Raw genomic sequence first — 19,648 nt, 5'->3', positions numbered from 1 at the left:
CGGCGCTAGAAGAGTCAGGTCCTCGAGGCTCCCCGCGGCGCTCAGGGAAAAGGATCCTGGGGGCGGGTGACCGCTATGTCCGCGCCCACTCGTAGTATGCACCCCCTACATATCCGCACCCCCTACATACCCTGTCCCTAACCACGCCACGCCCCAAAAATAATTTTTGCGCAGAGTGGAGTGACTGAACCAGGCGGATCCGTGGGGCGCCTTCAGTGGATGGGAGAGGTGCACGTGTCGCGCCCTGGGCGCGTTTGAAGGCAGCGCCCGACCGAGGCCCGCCGGGGGTAGCGGGGGAATCGGCGGGCTCCAAACTCAGCGGAGCTGCGGGTCAGCAGACCCGCAGCTCTCCAGAGCCCCCGCGGACCCGCCCCCGCCGAGCTGCTGATCCCGTCGCCCCCGGAGCAGGGCGGGAGGTGGCGGGGCTGGGAGGCGCCAGCGGCGGAGGGGAGGGGCGCGCCGAAGGGTGTGCACCCGCCGTCTGTCCACCGTCCGTCGCGGCGCCGCCAGGACACTGCCGCCGCCGCCGCCGCCGCCGCCGCGCCGTCCCTCTCATCCCGGGGAGTGTGGGCAGGGCTGTCCGGGGGCTTCCGTGAGCCCGGCCTCTCCCACCTCAGGAGGAAAAGGCAGGGGGGAGTCCTCCGGCGCCCCGGAGAGCCGCCGCGTCCCCGGGCCCGGCAGGCGCTGAAGACGAGCCCGGGCGGGGCCCGGTGTGTCGTGCCTGTCGCCGCTCGTGTCCGGAGCGGCGGCCATTGCCCGCCTGCTCGGCGCCCCGGGCCCCCCGCCCCGGGCCGTGGGACTCCACCCTGCCGTCGCGGGGCCTCGCCGCGGCCTCCAGCGCCCCAGCCCCGGGGAATGCAGTGGCCCCCGGCCCCTGGCGCCTCTCGGTGTCTGGGCTGGGCTTCCTCGCTGGCCTGCTCAGCGGCCACGACGCTCCTCGTCCGCGCCGGCTGGGCCCCCCTCATGGCGGCCAAGTGGTTCAAGGAGTTCCCCCTGAACTTGAAGACCGTGTCGGAGCGGGCCAAGCCCGGCGGCGGGGGAGGTGGCAAACTGCGCAAGAACTCCGAGACGGGCGGCGCGGGGCCCACCCCCGGCAAGGGCCGCAAGAACTCCGCGGCAGAGCTGGGGAGCAGCAGGGCCGGCGTCGGCGCCCCCAAGGACAGCCGGCTGTCCCGGGACAGCCTGCAGGGTCTGATCCAGGCTGCCGCGGGCAAGGGACGCAAGAACTCCCGGGCGACCGAGGAGGAGCCCCACCGGGGCGCAGCCAAGATCTCGGGCTGCAGCACCTACATCAACAGGCTCATCAAGGTGGACACGCAGGAGAAGAACGGGAAGAACAATTACCCCAGCAACAGCAGCAGCAGCAGTAACAGCAGCAGCAGCGGTAGCAGCAGCAGCAGCAGCAGCTGCTCCTCGGCATCTTCTTCCCCGTCCTCCCTGGGCCCTGAGCTGGACAAGGGCAAGGTGATTAAGCAGCAGGACACGGTAAGAGGGCAGCCCCTGGGTCAGCAGTCCCCTGCAGAAACCGCACGGTGGAGGGGAGCGTAGCCAGCCTGTTCAACCCCCGGTCTCTTTATCTAGAGAAGGTGAGGCTGTGTGACCCCCACCCCCAACATTTGGTGACTCCTAAGTGATGCTTTAACATCATTAGGGTTTTTTTCCCTTCTGGTGGTAAAAAATCTTCATTTTTAGAGGTGGGGAGTTTTGCGGAAATGTACTATTCGTTTAATTTTGTTTATAGTTTTGAGGAGTAGTTGAATGAGATATTGCTGGTTTATTAAATCTTTGTAGATGTGGCTGAATTTTGGCAGCCAAGGAGCTGGCAAAGCTAGACATGGGTATAGCATATATGCTTCTTGAATATAAAAAACAGTAACCTCTAAACTGCAAGAGTGGATTTCTGTGCCCACTTGCCCTCCTTCTCTACTGTGTTTGAAATTCTACCTGCAAGGGAATTCTCAGAGTTTCATTTGCACCCCAAGATTACAGCCCTTCCATTCATTCCATGAACATTTGCTGTGTAGTAGCCATGTAGGGGCACAAGAGTCTAGAGATTGGGGGCGGAATGGGGGAGGACAAGGAAATGCCCTTACGGAAATTACAGATCTGGAGAGAAGAAGGTGTTTCCTGCTTCTTACACACCGGAGGTCTTCTGGGTGCTGTCCAACTTGAGGTAGCTAGTAAGAAGAGTGTGACCATGTGTGGAGACGCGCTTCATTCTTACAAAAAAGAGTTAGGATTTGGTTTTGTTTTGAATCCACAGTGTGAAAAGCGCTCACAGGGGGTGTCCAGTCTCCTGCCCTGGAGTTGTATCCTGACGTAGGAACTTTAATTTTGTCTTGCCCAGGCTTCAAACGTGCTGCCTCCCTGGATCAAGTCCAGAACCCATACACAAGCCATGTGTGTCTGTGTTGGGCCCTTCTGTTCTTTCCTCCATTCTTTCCCCACCTACTTACAGTGCAACTCCCCTGGGCAGGCACTGGGTGAGAGCTGTGGATGGCAGGGGCCAGCAGTTATCAGTCAGCGGGTCACGACACATCGTAAGCACCATCATTGTACATTGGGGTACTGTCATGCACATCATAGTAGGCAGTCGGGAGGGGCAAAGGGTGGTGTTTGCCACCCTGTGCAGTCTGCTTGTTTGCGGGGGCCCCTCCAGGTGTGTGAGCTGCGTCAGCCAGCTCTCCCAGGCCTTCTCTCCTCACTTCTCCCTGCTGATCTGAGGTCTTGCCGCCAGCTCAGTGGTACTTCGCCAGGAACTCCTTGGAGAATGTAATCATGTGGAACAGGACCAGGGACCTCCTCCCTGAGAAGGGTCCCCTAAACCTGCTTTATCCCCCCACTGCTATAAAACAGAACCATTGTGCATACACCACCTTTCTATTTTTGGAACAATGGATGCTTTCTTTCACAAAGATCTATCAAAGTATCTGATATGATATGAGAATCATAATGCCATGAATTATTGAACCTGGAACTCCAACAATACTGTTTAGTGCTTTTTCGTAGGCTTCTTATTATGAAGCTGTTAAATACATTCCTTGAGGACAGGAAACAGTTCTTGTGTTTATTTGGACTCCTTCACAATGCCTGGCCAGAACTGGTAGATGTTCAGAGGCCACTGGGTGGTTGCCTGGCTTACATGGCTATCTTGCTGCCCTAGTTGGCATTAAAAAGTCATAGGGAGACCCTCCCTGGTGGCACAGCGGGGTAAAGAACTGCACTAAGAAGCTTAAGCCACTTCTGCATGAGTTTGATCCCCGCCTGCCCTGGAGGAGATCCACATGGCGCGGCAGACCTCTCCTGACCCGCCCGCTGTTCCCTTCAGCAGTGTACTTGGTCCATCTACCTGTTCTGCTCCCCACTCTGTCCCTGGTGAATCCTCTCACCCTCCGCATCTCTGGCCTGTACCCCAGTTCTGTACGAATAAATAAATCTTTAAAAAAAAAGTCATAGGGAAGGTCATCTTTTTATACTTTAAAGACAGACTCTCCACTGCCCACTTCCAACCTTGCCATCCTTTAAGCCAGCAAGTGTTTTATTTGTTTTTGCATGGGGAGATGAGGAGAGGTCAGCTGAACCTTGGGGATCAGTATTTGTTTAGATGAACTGTGGCTAGTTAGTTATACTACCAAATCACTGTCTGTTCAACTGGATGAAGAACAGGATCAAGCACAAAGGCTAGCTAGAACTGGTTAGCAGTTTGACCTCAGACGTGCAGGAGGTCTTCAGTAGACATTTTGCTACCTTTGCCATTTTGGCATATGATAGCCTTTAGCAACACTCTCCTCTCTGGCTTTCTCATAGGTCATCATCCTGGAAGACTATGCTGACCCTTACGATGCGAAACGGACAAAAGGTCAACGGGATGCAGAGAGAGTGGGAGAGAATGATGGTTACATGGAGCCCTATGATGCCCAACAAATGATAACAGGTTTGCACCAGGGGCTGCTTCACAGGGGTGGAAATCCCACATCTGCTTGGTGTGGTTAAAAAAAAGTATTTCAGGAGGAGGGATGAAGTGGTTTAACCAGATCCTACTGACTGAAAGAAAGAAACTAGACCCCAAACAAGGTCAAAGTAGCTGGTTAACTTCTTTAATGGTTTTTTATGTTTTCATTTTAAAATGTGTATGGGTCATGTAAGTGTTCTGAATTCTATGCTAGGTGACACATGGATGCTTACAGATCTGGCCAGAATGTGGTCTTCACTTGTGTGCATGTGAGATCTTCCCTTTGAAGATGATTTATATACATTTCTTGGCCACTTGCAAACCTTGGACATTCGTAATGAGAGTCATAAATCTATACCAAGGGACACATTGGAAGGATTTTAAGTTGTAAGAGATGCAAACGTGACGTGACCCTGTGTTGAAGCAGACTGATTTCTCAACAAGCTCCACAACATTAGAGCAAAACATTCAATTACCAGGGAATGAGTACTGATCTCTGGCCGTTCTAGGCAAACCTCCTAAAAACATGATCATCTAATCCTGTAACTTCATGTCAAAGAGTTCCAACTTCTGAGCTAAGCAATCACTGTCACTTTAAGGGTCAAACTTTCCTTTTTATTCATAATTCTCTTAAGTTGGTATAAATGGAACTTCTAAAAAACTAGTTTAAATTATTTACTTATGAATTTTAGAGTGAGTTATTCATTCGCCTAATTTTCCTTAAACCTTTTTGGATTCATATGAAAAAAGCTGAACGTTGATTCCCTGGGGCCTTGCTGGAGCGTCCTGGGTTTCGTGCCTGGGAAAGCGACCACTGATCATACATGAAAGGCCTTGTTTCTCCTGTGTAAAAACAGATTGAGAGCCTGGCAACTGAGGCTCCAGAAGCCTAACCTCAGAAGAGTGGAGCAGGGCAGCACCCTGGGAGGGTCGAGACAGGCTTTAGAATGAAATGGAGCTGCAACAGGAAAGCATTGCTCTGTTTCCTGCTTCTCTGCTTACAGAGATAAGGCCTGCATTGGGGAGGGTGTACCCTGGCCAGGCTGTGACCCTGAAGGTCACTGGACTGTGACCTCTCATGAAATCTGTGAATGAAAGGAAGTGAAAATGAACTTAGTCAGAATTTTTAAAAATATCGGAGACTTGAAAGGAATAAGGGGAAAGTTTTACTTTTACATCCAGTTGAGGAAGGTTTTCTAAAACAAAAAAATTCCATTTTGATTTCTATTTCTTTGCCCTTTCGTTTTTATTCCTTTCATTCTCTTTAAACATCTCAGATGTTTATTTCTGGAGTCACACTGATAAGAGGAAAGTGCTATGCTTTTAAAAAATGAATATATCTTTATTTTTTCCATATAATTCCCATAGAATTCTGTATCCCTAGACATGCCACTGCTTTATCTCCCCTTGTTATGCAGTTAACATCAAGACCAAAGAGATTCTGACTTCCCTATGCTCACAGACCTTTTTAGAGCCAGAAGAAATTAAAATCTAGATCTGTCCCTCAGCAGAGTGGGCAGTCAGCTTCACCATGTTCTCAGGACACATTAGAAGTGATGTATGCGAAAGCACATTAGTTTCCGCACCAGTAAGGCATCTTTCCACCCAGACTCACAAAGTTGCATTTGAAAGTTACAATTAGCTCAGTGATATAAATAGAATAGTGGTGGTGGGTAGCATTTAATATTGGAGTATTTATTAAATTCCAGGCTGGTTTACAGCCATTCATGTGAATAAATTTATTTAAGAATATAAAATTAATATATTCTGTGAAAGAATAAATGCAAATGTATTAAGTTAAATTGCTAACTTTTAAAAGTTTCAGATTTTTTCTTTGCTCTGCAAAAAATTTTTATATTGGTGATGTTTAAAGTTGCTACATTGAAAAATACATATCACAGAGCACTCAATCAGTGTAGAGAATATACGCACATAGGTTACACAGCTGGACAAAATAACAGGAAGTGAGTTTATCGGAAGCTGGAAATAAAAGATTTGCTACTGGGTTGGTTTTTTTTTTTTTTGCTTGGTTGTAAAAACCAAGTTCAGAAATGTCTCATATTTCTTGAGAAATGTTAGCTATTGTATTTTAATTTGCTTCAGCATTGTGCAGATGTGAAAAATAGTAAAGAATATGATTTAACTGTAGAACGCTGTATGACCGTTTTACTTTTATGACATGTCATTATTTTATATTCTTATTTTTCACAGCATAGCATTTCTCCACTCAGTGTGGTCCCCACAGGTCTCCCACCACCAAAGCACCCACAGTCCTGCCTCCCACACCCATGTTGCCCCCCACCCCCACCCCACTCTGCCTGCTTCCTCCCTCCTGGATACCTTAGATCTATAGTCAGGTTTCAAGTTTGTCTTTCCGTGATCCCCGTGATCCTTTGTTTAATGTCTCCATATTCCACCTAGCAGTGAGTCCACCCCGTACTGATCTTTCTCCCCAAGTATGGCTGTTTCAGTGCAAGTGAAGGGATGGCACCTCCGGCTCTAACAATATCTGGAGTGCAAAAATCACTGCTCATGATATTATTTCATAGCATGCTGCACTATTTCTTAGGCATTTACTTACCACGTAACAGTCCTGTGCCGGGCTCGGCATACAAGGGACATGGGCCACATCTCTGTGGACCTGACACCAACAGGGAAGAAAATGTGTACCTTGAAAGTGTGGTGAGTGCCACCAGGTAGCAGAGCCACCATCTTCATCAGGGAACAAAGGAAGAAACAGAAGTTAAGAGGCTGTTCTTACTCTGGTGGCTAAATATCTAGGACCCCAGTTCCCTGGATCTATCTGCCCTCCACCATCACTGCCACCAAAACTTTGCATTTAACTTTTTAAAGTTAAGAATTTATGAACATACCAATATCTTTTCACCTAGAATTATCTGAAGTATTGTTCATAAAAACATACGACTGAATACAAGGCAATAGCAGCATCAGCCTCGGTTGTCTGTTAAATGAGAACACTTTCGCCAAATGAGCGGGAGCAGTCTGCCTGGGTTGGCAGGGTACATTTTAGCCACCGCAGTCCATGGGGCCTGCGAACACTTCCCTGCGGGGGCGGTTCAGGTTGAGAGCTCAGGAGCCTTGCAAAGGGTTGGGTGCTGCTAGAAGTCTCGTTTAGGGTGGAGGGAAACAAGGTTCAGAAAGCTCCCACGTGGGGGTGGGTGTGCAGCCGACAGGTCAGGCCCTGCCTTTGGTTTTAGTCCTGAGTTCCAGACTCCGATGGTTTTCAGAATCTGATTTTTGCTGCCAAATAGTTTTGTTGGTTTGTGTAAATAGTCAAAATCTAAAGGACAAACACATCATTTGGGTCTCTGTTTAAATACTGATCTACTGTGAAAAAAAAAGTAAGTACTTGTCTAGGGCTGTGAACTCTATCTGCTTTTATTCAGTTATATAAATTTATCTGATAAGGGAACATTCTACCTAGATTGGCAGGGGACATTTTAGTAAATTTTAAAAATAATTTAAAAATTAAGTAAATTTAAATCAAAAGCTTCAACACTGATAAAGTGCTTAAAGCAACCTAATAGCCCTATTTCTGACTCTAAGAGGGAAAGAAGAGCCTTGTAAGACCGAATGTAGTGTTGTGAAATGGATTGGAGAGGAAAGGTGCATCATAGAAATTGCCGTCAGCATTTTACAAGCCGTCTTTGGGGAGGGTGTGATAATGCGTAGTTTGATAGTGTGGATCTGAGTTCGGCATTCTGCCAGGCCTCAGTTGACTCACCTGTGAAACAGGATAACTTATCGCCTCATTGCTTTACGAGGCTTCAAGAGATGCTGGTATAACATAGCATCATCCAATAAACATAGCCATGATGTAGATACTCTCGAGCTAGAAATACATTTTCAAGGAGAGTTCTGGACAAGTGTGGAAGAGTATCAGTTGCTAACTCTTATTAATTTAGTACAAGAAAGTCGGCATCATCGGCTAGGTTTTCACATACCTGGGCATACTTACCTACAGCCAGTGCGGGGACTGGTTTCACGCCCAGTCACACCTTTAACTGGTGCAGGTCAGCCCTGCTGTGGGCGGCTGTTTATCTGCACCCACGGCTGCATTCTGTTGTCCCTGTGGTAAATGGCCCTATCGGCCGAGCCAGGGCGTAGCTTCCTCTGTCCATTTCCTCCTTCTCAGGCTGGTTTCCTCTTGGAGCCAGCACTGCACGTCAGGGGGCTATTCTCCCTGCAGGAAGGGTCGGCTGGCAGGCCCACATTGTTTCTGTTTCTATGGAGCCTCAGGTTGGGGGCAGCCAGGTGTTGGAATGGACTAAAAGGTTACTCCCCTAAGGTTACTCCCCTTGAAGGGTGGAGGGGCCCTGCTCTCAAGCCCTTTTTTTCTCCTAATTAAACATTGTTTGAAAACCTGATAGTACTTTGAGGGTTTTGCCGGATCCCAGGACCGTCCTGACAAGAAACATTCTCATGTGCATGCTTTCCAGAACCCAAGGGTGCAAGGGCTGTCGGAAACAGAGGCATGCAGGGCCTACTCTCAGAAGAAAAACTCTACCACTTGTAGTAATATGAACTCAGGGTCCTAATCCGTTATCAAAATTGCCTTGTGAGTGGGACTTCCATGTAAAGGTTGGAATCAGCTTTTGCCCTGTTGTGTTCATCTGAGACACAGTTGAGGCAGGACCTTGGGAAAGCTTTCCCCAGCCTCTGCCAGTCTGAACTGAGGGTGAATATAGGTTCTGATCAGAAGCCTAAAATTTCTGACTTTACCCCTTTTGAATTCCTTTGTATTTTCTCTTCCCCTTCTCCCGGATGTGGAAATAGGTCTTGTAGGGATTTTGTCTTTTTAAAATTCCAGCCATTTCTAAACCGAACTAAGAGCAAAGTGCTCTTGCGTCTTGTTTTTCAGAACTTCATTGAGAATAAGCTCTGAATAAAAGCATGGGATTACAAGTTAGGAGATTCAGACTGGAGAGTTAACTCTGCCACCAGCCCCCTGTGTGTGTAACCCAAGCCCCTGGCTTTCCAGTCCTGGGGCAGAGGAGGGCTCTTCAGGTGTTCATGTCTCATGTGCATGTTCTAGGTGCAGGGAGAACCCTTCTCCTTGGGCTGGGACTAGCACTGACCTGGCTCGCCCTGGAGAGCAGGAGGGACTGCACCGGGGGAACCGGGGACCCAAGAAGTGTAGAAGTGCTTCTAAGGCTGAGCTTCTCATTAGACTTCCAGAGGTCCTCTTAAGATCAAATCAGGAGCCCTGGTGATGGGACCCAGGCATCAGGTGAGCTCAGTAAATTTAAAGACTGGAAGCCAGCTGCAGTGAGGGCCCCTGTCTAGCAAAGTCGTAACTCCAGTCTCTCCATGAATTGTACCTGTTTGGACTCCTGATTTTAATCATTTTCCTTTGAGTGTTTCATTTGTTGTCCCACCCTTGTTGCGGAATCCCCGAGTCCATGTCACGTCTCCATAGGGTGTCACTGTGCCCGCTTAAGTCACCGGGAAGGTGCTGCTTTCCTTTGTTTCTGTGAATTTCACTCTCTCGCCCTCTCTTCTCCTCTGTCTCTGTTGGCACCTCTTCTTCCGTTCCCTGCAGCCACAGAAGCCCCAGGTTCTGCCTTTGACCCTCATTCTTTCTCCATTGCCCTCCTGTTCTCTGTGGTTGCCTTCATTTGTTCGGTCCTCACAGCCACCCATTTATGAGTAACTCCTTGACTTGCTTCTCTGACCTTCATTCTCTGCAGAGCCTCAGATCCACATTGTCACCTGCCCAGTGAAGTCCCAGAATGCCTCCTCCTTCTCCCCTCCCCTCTTCCAACCATTATCTAGCCCAACTCTGTGCCCTACGAAGATAAAGCATGAGGGCTCTTACCCTGACAGTCTTCACCAAATTGGAAATACAGACACATCAATAAATAAGTCCACAGAAAGTGGACAGGCAGTGCATGGTGAAAGGGGGTGGGCACAGCAGTGAGCCTGGCAGATGGGGGGCGTTGAGAGAAGATGGACAGGAGAGAACCGGGTTAGGTGTCAAAGGCTTCAAAGATCACGGGGACACTGCATGCACAAGGAACTTGTACCATTTGGTTGGAGAAAAGAATCGGATGGTGGTGTCGGGGCAGGAGCAGGGTGGTGTTTGCTGGGAGATGGTTGTAGGAGGCTCTTCACGCCGTGTTGAGCAGTTTGAACGTTCCTAGTGCACAGCTGAGAGCTTAGGAGGTTTCAAATGATGAGATGAGATGCTTGTGCTTGGAAAGGTCCCCTGGGCCTGACCAGGTGAATGGATTGAGGGCGCCCTAACGGGCATTTAGAAGAAGCACAGCGTGATACTCTGTGTATGACCAGCTCTGGGTGTTTTGACTCCACCAGCCGCAGCCCCTGGACCCAAAAACGGTCAGTCCCCAGACACTGCCGGTTGCTTCCCGCTGTGGCTGGCTGGCTGGCTGGCAGCCGAGGCTGGTGGATTTACATCCATTTCTGTGCTTCGATGCAGACCATACCTGTTGTCTGACTTACCCCATCCATACGCTATGGTCAGTATTACCTGTTCAAACACTTCAAAGTTTCTCCGAGCACGCAGAGCAATCTAAGTTTCTTACCTTTGCTTCTGGAATGTCTGTGCTTGCTGCCTGCCCTCCGCTGTTCCAGCTGCTGTCCCCACTCCCTCTCCTCTGCTAGTTGTCTGTCTTTGAACTTCTCAGCGCCCCCCCCCCCCATGGAAGCAAGCCCTTGACGCTCCCTCCTCCATATCTTGGCTCATGAACTTCCTCTGCTGGAAATGACCTTGTCTATCAAAGTCAGCCACTTCCATTTCTCCTCCACATGGAGCCACCAAGTGGCATGGGGAGAGTGTGGGTGTCGAGCTCAGCTTCCTCCTCTTGAATCCAAACTCCAGGTTTGCGCCATTTCCTTCAAATCTGTGCTTCTGTTTGCTCTTCTGTGGTACCAAGAAGATAATAGTGCTTCACTTGCCCTGTGGTTCAGACCATCTCAGAGGTGCTTGGCACTTGGCACAGAGTACACCATAACTGGGTGTCAGTTGTTGAGTTAGTTTTACTTTGATTTGTCCTGTAGTTATCAAACCTGTAACATATTACTGGGGAATCTGTCTGGCTTCCCAGTTGTATTGAAGCCCCCTAAAAGTCAAGGACTCTGTCTGATGCACGTGAATGTCTCCCCTCAGCACATATTGACTAATGCTCTCAATAAGGTAAAAACGTAGGTCCTCTTTTTTGAAATATTCTTAGCTTCGCGACAAGGTGGAAAATCTTCCAAGCGGAGCTAATCTCAGAGCAGCCATCGGGACTGGAACCTGGAGCAGGTTGCCTGGCGGCCGCTTCTCTACTCAAATTGTGCAAGTGGCCGCCAGAAGCATGCCTGTCTCCAGATGGGAATCCTTGGCCTATGACTTGACCCCATTATCTGGCTCCGGAAACTGAACGGAAGAAGTTGAAGACCCCGATCTCTTGAGAACTCTTTGCAACACTGTCCTCAAGAAGCCATCTGGGCCGCCTTCCTCCAGACCCTTAGTCAGAGGTGAAGGCTGACAGGGTTCATTACTGGCCCTTCATGGCGCCTTTTCTCTCAGTCATTCACATGGTGTTTGTCTTTCAGAGATCCGGCGGCGAGGTTCCAAAGACCCCTTGGTGAAGGCCCTCCAGCTGCTCGACGGTCCCTGCGAGTCAGGGGAGAATGGCATGAAGTCAGACACACTGGCCAAGAGACGGAGTTCCAAGGACCTGCTGGGGAAGCCCCCCCAGCTGTATGACACACCCTATGAGCCAGCAGAGGGAGGCCCCAGGGCCGAGGGGAAGGCCTGGCCCCCCGAGGGACACAGCCGACTGCCTGAGAATGATGAGCGGCCAGCGGCCGAGTATGAGCAGCCCTGGGAGTGGAAAAAGGAGCAGATTGTGCGAGCTCTGTCAGGTGAGGGCTGGGCAGGCCCACAGCTGCCCTCCCGCTGCCCCGCTGAGATGCCCCCGGCTCCCGGCCCGCCCAGCTTTTCAGCCAGGGCTATTTTCTCCATGTTCCTCAGCCTCACGTCTTTTTCAAGGAATTTGATGTGGGGAAATACGAATTTGGCTGTTGAGCTGTTCACGGGCATTTATTTTTATCCTCTGCACACCTTTACTTTTCTTTCTCTTCACAGTGTGCAACTGTTTTGGAAATGCCTTAAATGACTATTGAAAAGCTTATCCGATCACCCCGAAGCTATGAAATTGGGAGCAGCTTTTTCTAATTCTTATTTGGTGCTACTCCTCAAACCTATTAAAGCCCCTATTTATGAAATGGCAGTACTGGATCGAATGGATTACAGGTAGAGGTGGTTGGAAAGCTGGATGAAACTAGCTTTTCTCTTTATTTTTCCCTCGAAAATCCTAGTAAAGGAAACAGTTCTTCAAGTGTGAATTTTTAAAATGACTGAGGAACGAGTTGGTAGAAGGTTGTCACTAGATGTTACTGGTAAACTCCCTTGCTTGTCCCAAGCATGGTTTTTCTACTTGGCTTTGCCTTTGATTTAAAATTTAGGAAATTTTTGCCCTCTAACAGTGAAGCCAAGTTTGCCACTAGAAGGATGAATAGAGAAAGTAACAGATGCAAAGTTCTGAGTCCACTTTAGTTTTTTCCAAACCTACTGGGTACCTTCTGCTTTCTCAGTACTTGTGCCAAGGGCTTGTTCATTTTACCTTCTTTTTCTCTTTCCATTCTCCTTTATTCCCTAAACACGACTCATTTTAGCTCCTTTCCTCTGTCCAGCCTAGGTGTCCCAGCATCTTGAAGGCACTATTCAGCAGAGTCTGCCTCTGAGTTGACTTTATTATTTCATAGTAAAAACTGGCCATTGGTTTCACAGGATGATACCCTCTATTGCAAGGAATTATTGCCTGACTATGTTTATCCTTTTGTCATTCTAAATATGCTGCTACTAAGAGTGTTTTGAAGTACATGCTAAAATATATTAAAGTGGTTTCCTCTTATATCTTAAAACTACTTTTACACCGGTGAACATCTTACAGAGACGTGCACGCATATGGATGCAGCGTGATCAGATGGCAGAGACAGCGGAGACAGGGCTCCCCCGGGGTGCTGTGCGTCAAGGAGGGGAGGCTGCCTTCCCAAGCTGGGTGGCAAGGGGGGTTTGCACCTGTCCCCGGGAGACCTCTGAGGTTAAATGGAGCCTTCCTTCCAGTTCAGTTTGAAGGCACTGAGCGTCCTGCCATCAAGGAGGAGACGGTGAGGCAGCACCACCGGCAGAAGAGCTGGACCCAGAAGATCTTGAAGCCAGCGCTTGCTGACCATGCTGATGGGGAGAGAGTGGACCCGGCCCTGCCCCTGGAAAAGCAGCCGTGAGTCTCCCACAGACACTTGCCACAGATGAGGCTTCTTGATAGTCTTGGCAGGGAGGGCACCCTGGCCCACTTGACATGATCACTTTTGATACTTGTCTGTGTGGCGCTGATTCATGGAAACTCCTTTTGAAGCCTCATGCAGTTGTGCAGGATGGAAAGGGCACTGCATCCCCCGAAGCAGAGCCTGAGTCCATTCTCTTGGGCAGAGGGAGAGCCTGAGGTGACGCCAGCACCTCAAGCTCACTCTTGCATGCTGATAGGCTTTGTGATCCAAGACTCCCCAAATCTGCTCCTTGTCTGATCTGAATGGGAGGGATTCAGGCTGCTGAGTTTCCAGGAAGCCCATTTTATTATTTTTTTTTAAAGATTTATTTATTTATTCATACAGAACTGGGGTACAGGCCAGAGATGCGGAGGGTGAGAGAATTCACCAGGGACAGAGTGGGGAGCAGAACAGGCAGATCGACGAAGTACACTGCTGAGGGGAGCAGCGGGCGGGTCAGGAGAGGTCTGCCACGTCATGTGGTCACCTCTGGGGCAGGCGGGGATCGAACTCATGCGGAAGCAGCTTAAGCTTCTTAGTGCAGTGCTTTAACCCGCTGAGCCACCAGGGAGGGCCAGGAAGCCCATTTTAAATAATACTTTATGGAAGGATGTGCTGTCTGGTTCCTATTTTGATACCAATATCTCCCCTCCCTTTTTAGTTGGTACCATGGTGCCATCACCCGTGCTGAGGCGGAGAGTCGACTGCAGCCTTGCAAAGAAGCCGGTTACCTGGTTAGAAATAGTGAGTCGGGGAACAGCAGGTACTCCATTGCACTCAAGTAAGTGTTGAAGCCTCCCGGGACCGCCTGGCTACGTGCAGTGGGAGGCGCCTCTGTCCTGGGTGGCTGGCCAGGGCGGGTGATCAGAGAAACCAGGATGCACTGGCTTGCACATGAAATGCTCTCGGCAGAATGCAGAGTCGTGTTGGGTGAATGCACCATGGAACACCATTCCCTGTCGCCTCTACTCTCTGAAGCAGGGTGTCTTCTTGGGGTGTGACCTCGTGAAAGGTTGCTGAGTGTCCTGTTTTGTTATCACTGTACTTTAGTCAGCTCCCACTATACTATTATCTGATCTCAAGGAAAGTAGGCAGAGAAACAGGTCCTCATAAAAAGGGTAATTTTTTATAATAATTTATTTTTACATCATTTTGTACATTTTTTTTTTCCAATCTCAATTGTAATCCCCGCGGGCTTCCCATCACCAAGTCACCCGTGTGCCACCACCATAATCCCGTGCACTTCCCTCCCCACCCCCCCGTTTTTGATCCCATTCCCCACTCCACCTCCACAAAATATCTCTGGTATATGGTTGTTCATTATTTTTGTTATTTTCTCACCTGCTCCATTATACTCTTGCTATGAGCGAAACCATCCGGTATTTTTCTTTCTCTTTCTGGCTTATCTCACTGAGCATGATCTTTTCCAGCTCCATCCAAGTTGCTGCAAAAGACATGTGTTTCTCTTTTTGGTTGCTGAGTAATATTCCATTGTATATATGTACCACATCTTTCTAATCCAGTCATCTACTTTTGGGCATTTGGGCTGCTTCCATGTTTTTCCAATTGTAAATAAAGCAGCAATAAACATGGGGGTGCAAGTATCTTTTTCAATCAGTGTTTTTGTGTCTTTTGGGTAGGTACCTAGGAGTGGGATTGCTGGGTCGTAGGGAAGCTCCATGTTTAGCAGTTTGAGAAACCTCCAAACAGTTTTCCATAGTGGTTGTACTAGTTTGCATTCCCACCAGCAGTGCAGGAGAGTTCCTTTTTCTCCACATCCTCGCCAACATTTGTTGTTGCTAGTTGTTTGAAGATGTGCCATTCTCACTGGGGTGAGGTGGTATCTCATTGTGGTTTTAATTTGCATCTCCCTTATTGCGAGTGATGTTGAACACTTTTTCATATGCTTGTTGGCCATCTGCATTTCCTCTTGGGAGAAGTGTCTTTTTATCTCTTCTGCCCATTTTTTGATGGGGTTGTTTATTTTTGTTGAGTTTAACCAGTTCTCCGTATATTTTTGTGATCAGTCCAAAAAGGATAATTTCTAACAACACTTCAGTTGTTCCTTTACTTCCTAGTGTTTAGCACTTTAATAAATCAGACCCCTTAATTGTCAAAATGCCAGCTGTGTTTTTGATACCACTTTCTTCTGGCAAAGAAGGAACACCAACTCGCTCTTCTTCCCCTGTGCAAGTGTACACAGACACTGCCTTCTTCCAAGTGCACACAGAAACGCAGTCTTGATCATCAGGCCGGGTGGATCTTGTATCATGGAAATTCTCATTGGGCTGTGAGTTCAATGGTGCTATATTGGAGGATCATTGTCAAGAGCTCTAACAGCATTTCCTTCCTGAGGAAGCTGAGCCCCTGCAGCTGAAACAATCACGCTGGAGGGGAAAAGAGGTTGCGGGGGGAGTGTCAGAGCAACAGGGCTCAGAACCAGGATAGGCCACCAGACACACAATACCAGGAATAGCTTTGCTGTGCTCCTGAAACTGGTGCTCATGGATTAGATCTTTGAGCCCTCAGTGCCAGCTGTCATTATATACAACCAGGAACCGTCTTTCCAGATGGGGTGGAGGGGAGGAAACATTTTTTTATTATTATTGTTAATGTGTTCTTTGGGGAGGAAAGACCATGTCCCTTCAGCCATGATGAAGAGAGTGAACTTAAACCCGCCCTTAGTGGTTTCACACTCGGGCTTGGTTTTGGTACTTAGGGGCACAGGCAGGACTTGGCAATTTTTTTTCCTTTTCAGTCCAGTGCCTGATGGCTTCTGTATATTAAAGGACAAGCAAGTCACCTATGATCGAGGGCTATGAAGTTCCTGAGTGCTCTAGCGGAGTGCAGAGTTGATTTCTGTTTGTTTATAACTCTTATTTCCAGGAATGGATGGGACTCTGTCCACTGTGACCTGGCTCATTCATGTCTCCTTAATTTTTGTCTTGTTCCAGAACTAGTCAAGGATGTGTCCACATCATTGTGGCTCAGACCAAAGACAACAAGTACACACTGAACCAGCCCAGCGCTGTGTTTGACAGCATCCCTGAAGTGGTACACTACTACTCCAACGAAAAGCTGCCCTTCAAGGGGGCAGAACACATGACCTTGCTCTACCCTGTGCACAGCAAGCTGCACTAAGGTTCAGCCACTGAACCCCCGGTCATGCCTCTCACACCTAAGAGAGGACATCAGCACCCAACCAGCAGCTCAGGACAAGGCTGGACTGCACCAGAATAATTGGTAGGAAGTGAGAGACTTCATTTACAAGTCAGAAGTCTTTGACCTAGAATCCACTGCATGATACCCGGTTACTCACCTGTTTCCTCTTTGCTACGATAAGAAACCATGATATCCCCGTTGCCTTCACTCTTTGGAGAAGAGTGGGCTCTTGAAGGTGTGACCCTCAGGACAGGTAAGTCAGGAGCTCAGGAAAATTAGGTTGTCTAGAAATGTGCTCATCTTTGATCTGGAGTCTCTGGTCTTCAAATAAGCCACCCCAAGCAATGACTTTTAAAGAAGATGACAAAAATGATGATGTGGGCCAGAAGAGCATTTGATAGTGGACCCCTTTCTGGGGAAAAGGATGAGCAGTAGGAAATAAAGAGCAGTGAACACCTTTTAAGGTCCTAATTCAGCACCAAAGTCCATGAAATTCCTAACTTAACGTCTGACAAAAGGAATGTTTTGTCCATCAGCCTTCTAAGGAAGTTTGTATTTTCTGAATCTCCAGAAACTTTTTCATCATTTTTCAGCAAATCAGTAAAAGAACATAAATAGGAATGAAGTACCCCTGATTTAAGAATCACCCATATAATTGATATTGGCATTATTATTATTATAACTCTGAGTTATAGGATAAAATACATAACACATTTCATTTCTGACTTTTAAAAAATCTGAAAATCTGCAAAGCTCGATACTGATAAAAACTGTTTCCTTATTGGATAACTATACAGAAATTCAGACATCCTTTGTTTCATCTTTAGTTTTAGTTGGTATGGAAACATTTTTCATTTCTGTCCCTCAAATGAAATTTGCTTTGTACTTTTAGAGTAAATTAAAAGGTGTGTGTGTGTGTATAGATAGATAGGGAGGTAGATCTGGTGGTGTGAACTGGGTCACTGAAGTCTGCAGGGTCTCTCATGTTCTACAGAGCAGGCGGGTTCCCACTGTATAAAAATATTTTTAACAATTTTGAGGTTTTCTCTAACTACTTTTGCTTAAGATATTAAATTAATATTCATAGTATTATCTTTATGACTTATTGTGAACTTATATTGCCAATTTTCTTACTGTGAAAAAAACAAAAAGACAGAACTTGGGAATGGCGTGCTGCGAGAAGCCTCTCCGTGAGGGGCGCCAGTCAGCCCAGCAGCGGTGTTTCTAGTCACCGTTTGGAATTTGGTTCTCAAACTGGTCTGGATGCAGGTGTGTTGTCAGCAATGAAATGTAAACTTTTGTAGCTTCTTTTACCTACACAAAGAATCTTGATTTGATTGATTTTTTTAAAGCCAGTATACCTTTATATTATTAGTTATCATTTTACTGTTATAATTTAGCCGTTAATAAACATTTGCTTTTTTATTTAGTTGAGGTCTTAACCGAAGGGTTTTATGACCTTTGATTTAAAAAAATTGAGAGGAAGAAGCAACTTCTCACTGAGTCTCAATGATTTTATTACTAAAGAGTGTTCTGTTTAAGTACTGATTGAACTTATTTAATGTGTACTGGTTCATGTGCTATATCTTTAGTGCAGATTTTTAAAACTTAGCACCTATTATTCCAATTCCATTCAATAAATATTTATTGCCTTCCATATACAAATAATTCATTGTGTTAAACTTATTTTTAGTTCAATATTGTAGAGACGAAACCTTATTTTTTACTTACCCTGTTCTGCATAGGAAATATAGCAATTATCCTTATTCTAATAAATGCTAAAAGCCTTATAAAATTTTTCTCGGTGCACTAAATGATTTTTGGCCCATACCCAGCAACTGTGCTGTATAATGAAATAACGTTTTGAAAGTAGATCTGATGATACACAGTATTTATTGTCTGACACATGCCAGGTATTGTGCTTTCTCTGTAGTGTTTTTCTGACAGGCTGTTTTCTTTACCCTAGGGTAAGTGGAGGAGTGGTGGAGGTTATGTACAGTCCTGTTACTTCACCGTCGTACACAAACTTAGATGGAGAAGAAATAGAGTGAATTAGGAGGGGAGAGGGATTAAGCAACTATTTTCTTCTTAAGGTTGTGACACAAGCTGACAAAAGCCAGGGAATTCACAGCTGGGCTGTGGCACAAAGTAGCATATGTTATAGAAACAATTATGCGCAGCAGGGTAGCCCTAATGGCTTCCTTGTTAAGCCTCTCTCGAGCTGCGACCTGAAACCCTGCGACATGTTTCCTCCCTGAGCCCTGGTGCTCCAGCTTTTTGTCATTTTGTTTCCACACAGGTCTTTCCTGTTGGCTTCTTCCTTTATCATTAATTTTGCCTCTAGAATATTTTCTGATTTTTTTTTCTGGAGAAAATAATGAGTTCTTCTAGCAAATCTTTTCTCCCTTGCCTTGAATGTAGCACCCACTGCATCTCCTGCATGTGTTCTGTCTCCTTGATCGCACCTCCTTTAAAAAAAAATGCTATGCTCTAGTTACTTGATGAGTTTCAGATCTATAAGAACAGAGGTAAACAGTTATTTCCACTTGCTTTGATAATCATGGCGATTTCTGTCAGGATGGATTTCAACCAGTGGAGTTATGTGTATTTAAGTGAATAGGAATAAATGAGAGGAGAAATGTTAATGTGCCTGAAAAGGTAAACATGAACATACCTACTCTCTGTGGGCGACAGAAGTGTCCTTTTAAGTCATCCAAAGTACTTTCTTAAGAAACATGAAAAGAGCCTTTATTCTGTTGCTGTTTAGGCTCTGTCTGTTGCTGAATTGTTATTCATTTATTGCCTCTGCCCTGGGATGGGGGGGGTGTAATCTACAGGGACAGCCAGAAGTTTTGAGATGGGGCAATTGTGCTAAATAATTTGTTCATTGAATTTATTTCAATCATAATATTACCCTATAGCCATTGTTACTGACAAAATATTTTTTAAAGATTTATTTATGCTTACAAGAGCTGGGGTGCAGACCAGAGATGCCAGAAGTGAAAGGATTCACCAGAGACAGAGTGGGGAGCAGAACAGGCAGATTGACTGAAATACACTGCTGAGGGGAAGCAACAGGTGAAACTGGAGAGGTCTGCTGCATGTGGGTCAGCTCCCTGGCTGGGAATCGAACTCACACTGCAGTGCCCGCTGATAGCTTAATAGTGCTGAGAC

At 47.1% G+C, this 19,648-nt stretch overlaps 2 protein-coding genes across 2 annotated transcripts in view; one reads left to right on the top strand and one right to left on the bottom strand.

Moving 5' to 3' along the window:
- The window catches only part of TDRD10 (tudor domain containing 10), a 39,469-nt gene extending 38,716 nt beyond the window's left edge, over positions 1-753 (bottom strand). Inside the window, exons 1-2 of the mRNA XM_004693637.2 lie at positions 722-753; positions 490-612 (exon numbers count right to left, since the gene is read on the bottom strand). Of these exons, the coding sequence (XP_004693694.1) occupies positions 490-612; positions 722-753 (155 nt within the window). The remainder of the gene's footprint in view (positions 1-489; positions 613-721) is intronic.
- A 102-nt stretch (positions 754-855) lies between these two features.
- Positions 856-18,059, top strand: SHE (Src homology 2 domain containing E). The gene is made up of 6 exons (XM_004693768.2): positions 856-1,485; positions 3,808-3,934; positions 11,534-11,845; positions 13,110-13,266; positions 13,974-14,093; positions 16,267-18,059. Exons 1-6 carry the CDS (start codon positions 856-858, stop codon positions 16,451-16,453), a joined length of 1,533 nt encoding a protein of 510 aa, XP_004693825.1. The 3' UTR covers positions 16,454-18,059.
- Positions 18,060-19,648: the final 1,589 nt, after the last annotated feature.

Source organism: Condylura cristata, unplaced genomic scaffold (genome assembly GCF_000260355.1).
Source record: "Condylura cristata isolate star-nosed mole 26May11 unplaced genomic scaffold, ConCri1.0 scaffold00040, whole genome shotgun sequence".
Lineage (NCBI taxonomy): Eukaryota > Metazoa > Chordata > Mammalia > Eulipotyphla > Talpidae > Condylura > Condylura cristata.
This window is presented reverse-complemented; position numbering and strand designations above follow the sequence as displayed.

What these genes read in the sequence shown, in the direction of transcription:
- SHE (XM_004693768.2), top strand. Translation starts at nt 856, where the DNA reads ATGCAGTGGCCCCCGGCCCCTGGCGCCTCTCGGTGTCTGGGCTGGGCT. An exon ending in GATTGTGCGAGCTCTGTCAG is followed by an intron (nt 11,846 to 13,109) that starts GTGAGGGCTGGG and finishes CCTTCCTTCCAG; the next exon opens with TTCAGTTTGAAGGCACTGAG. An exon ending in CTGCCCCTGGAAAAGCAGCC is followed by an intron (nt 13,267 to 13,973) that starts GTGAGTCTCCCA and finishes CTCCCTTTTTAG; the next exon opens with TTGGTACCATGGTGCCATCA.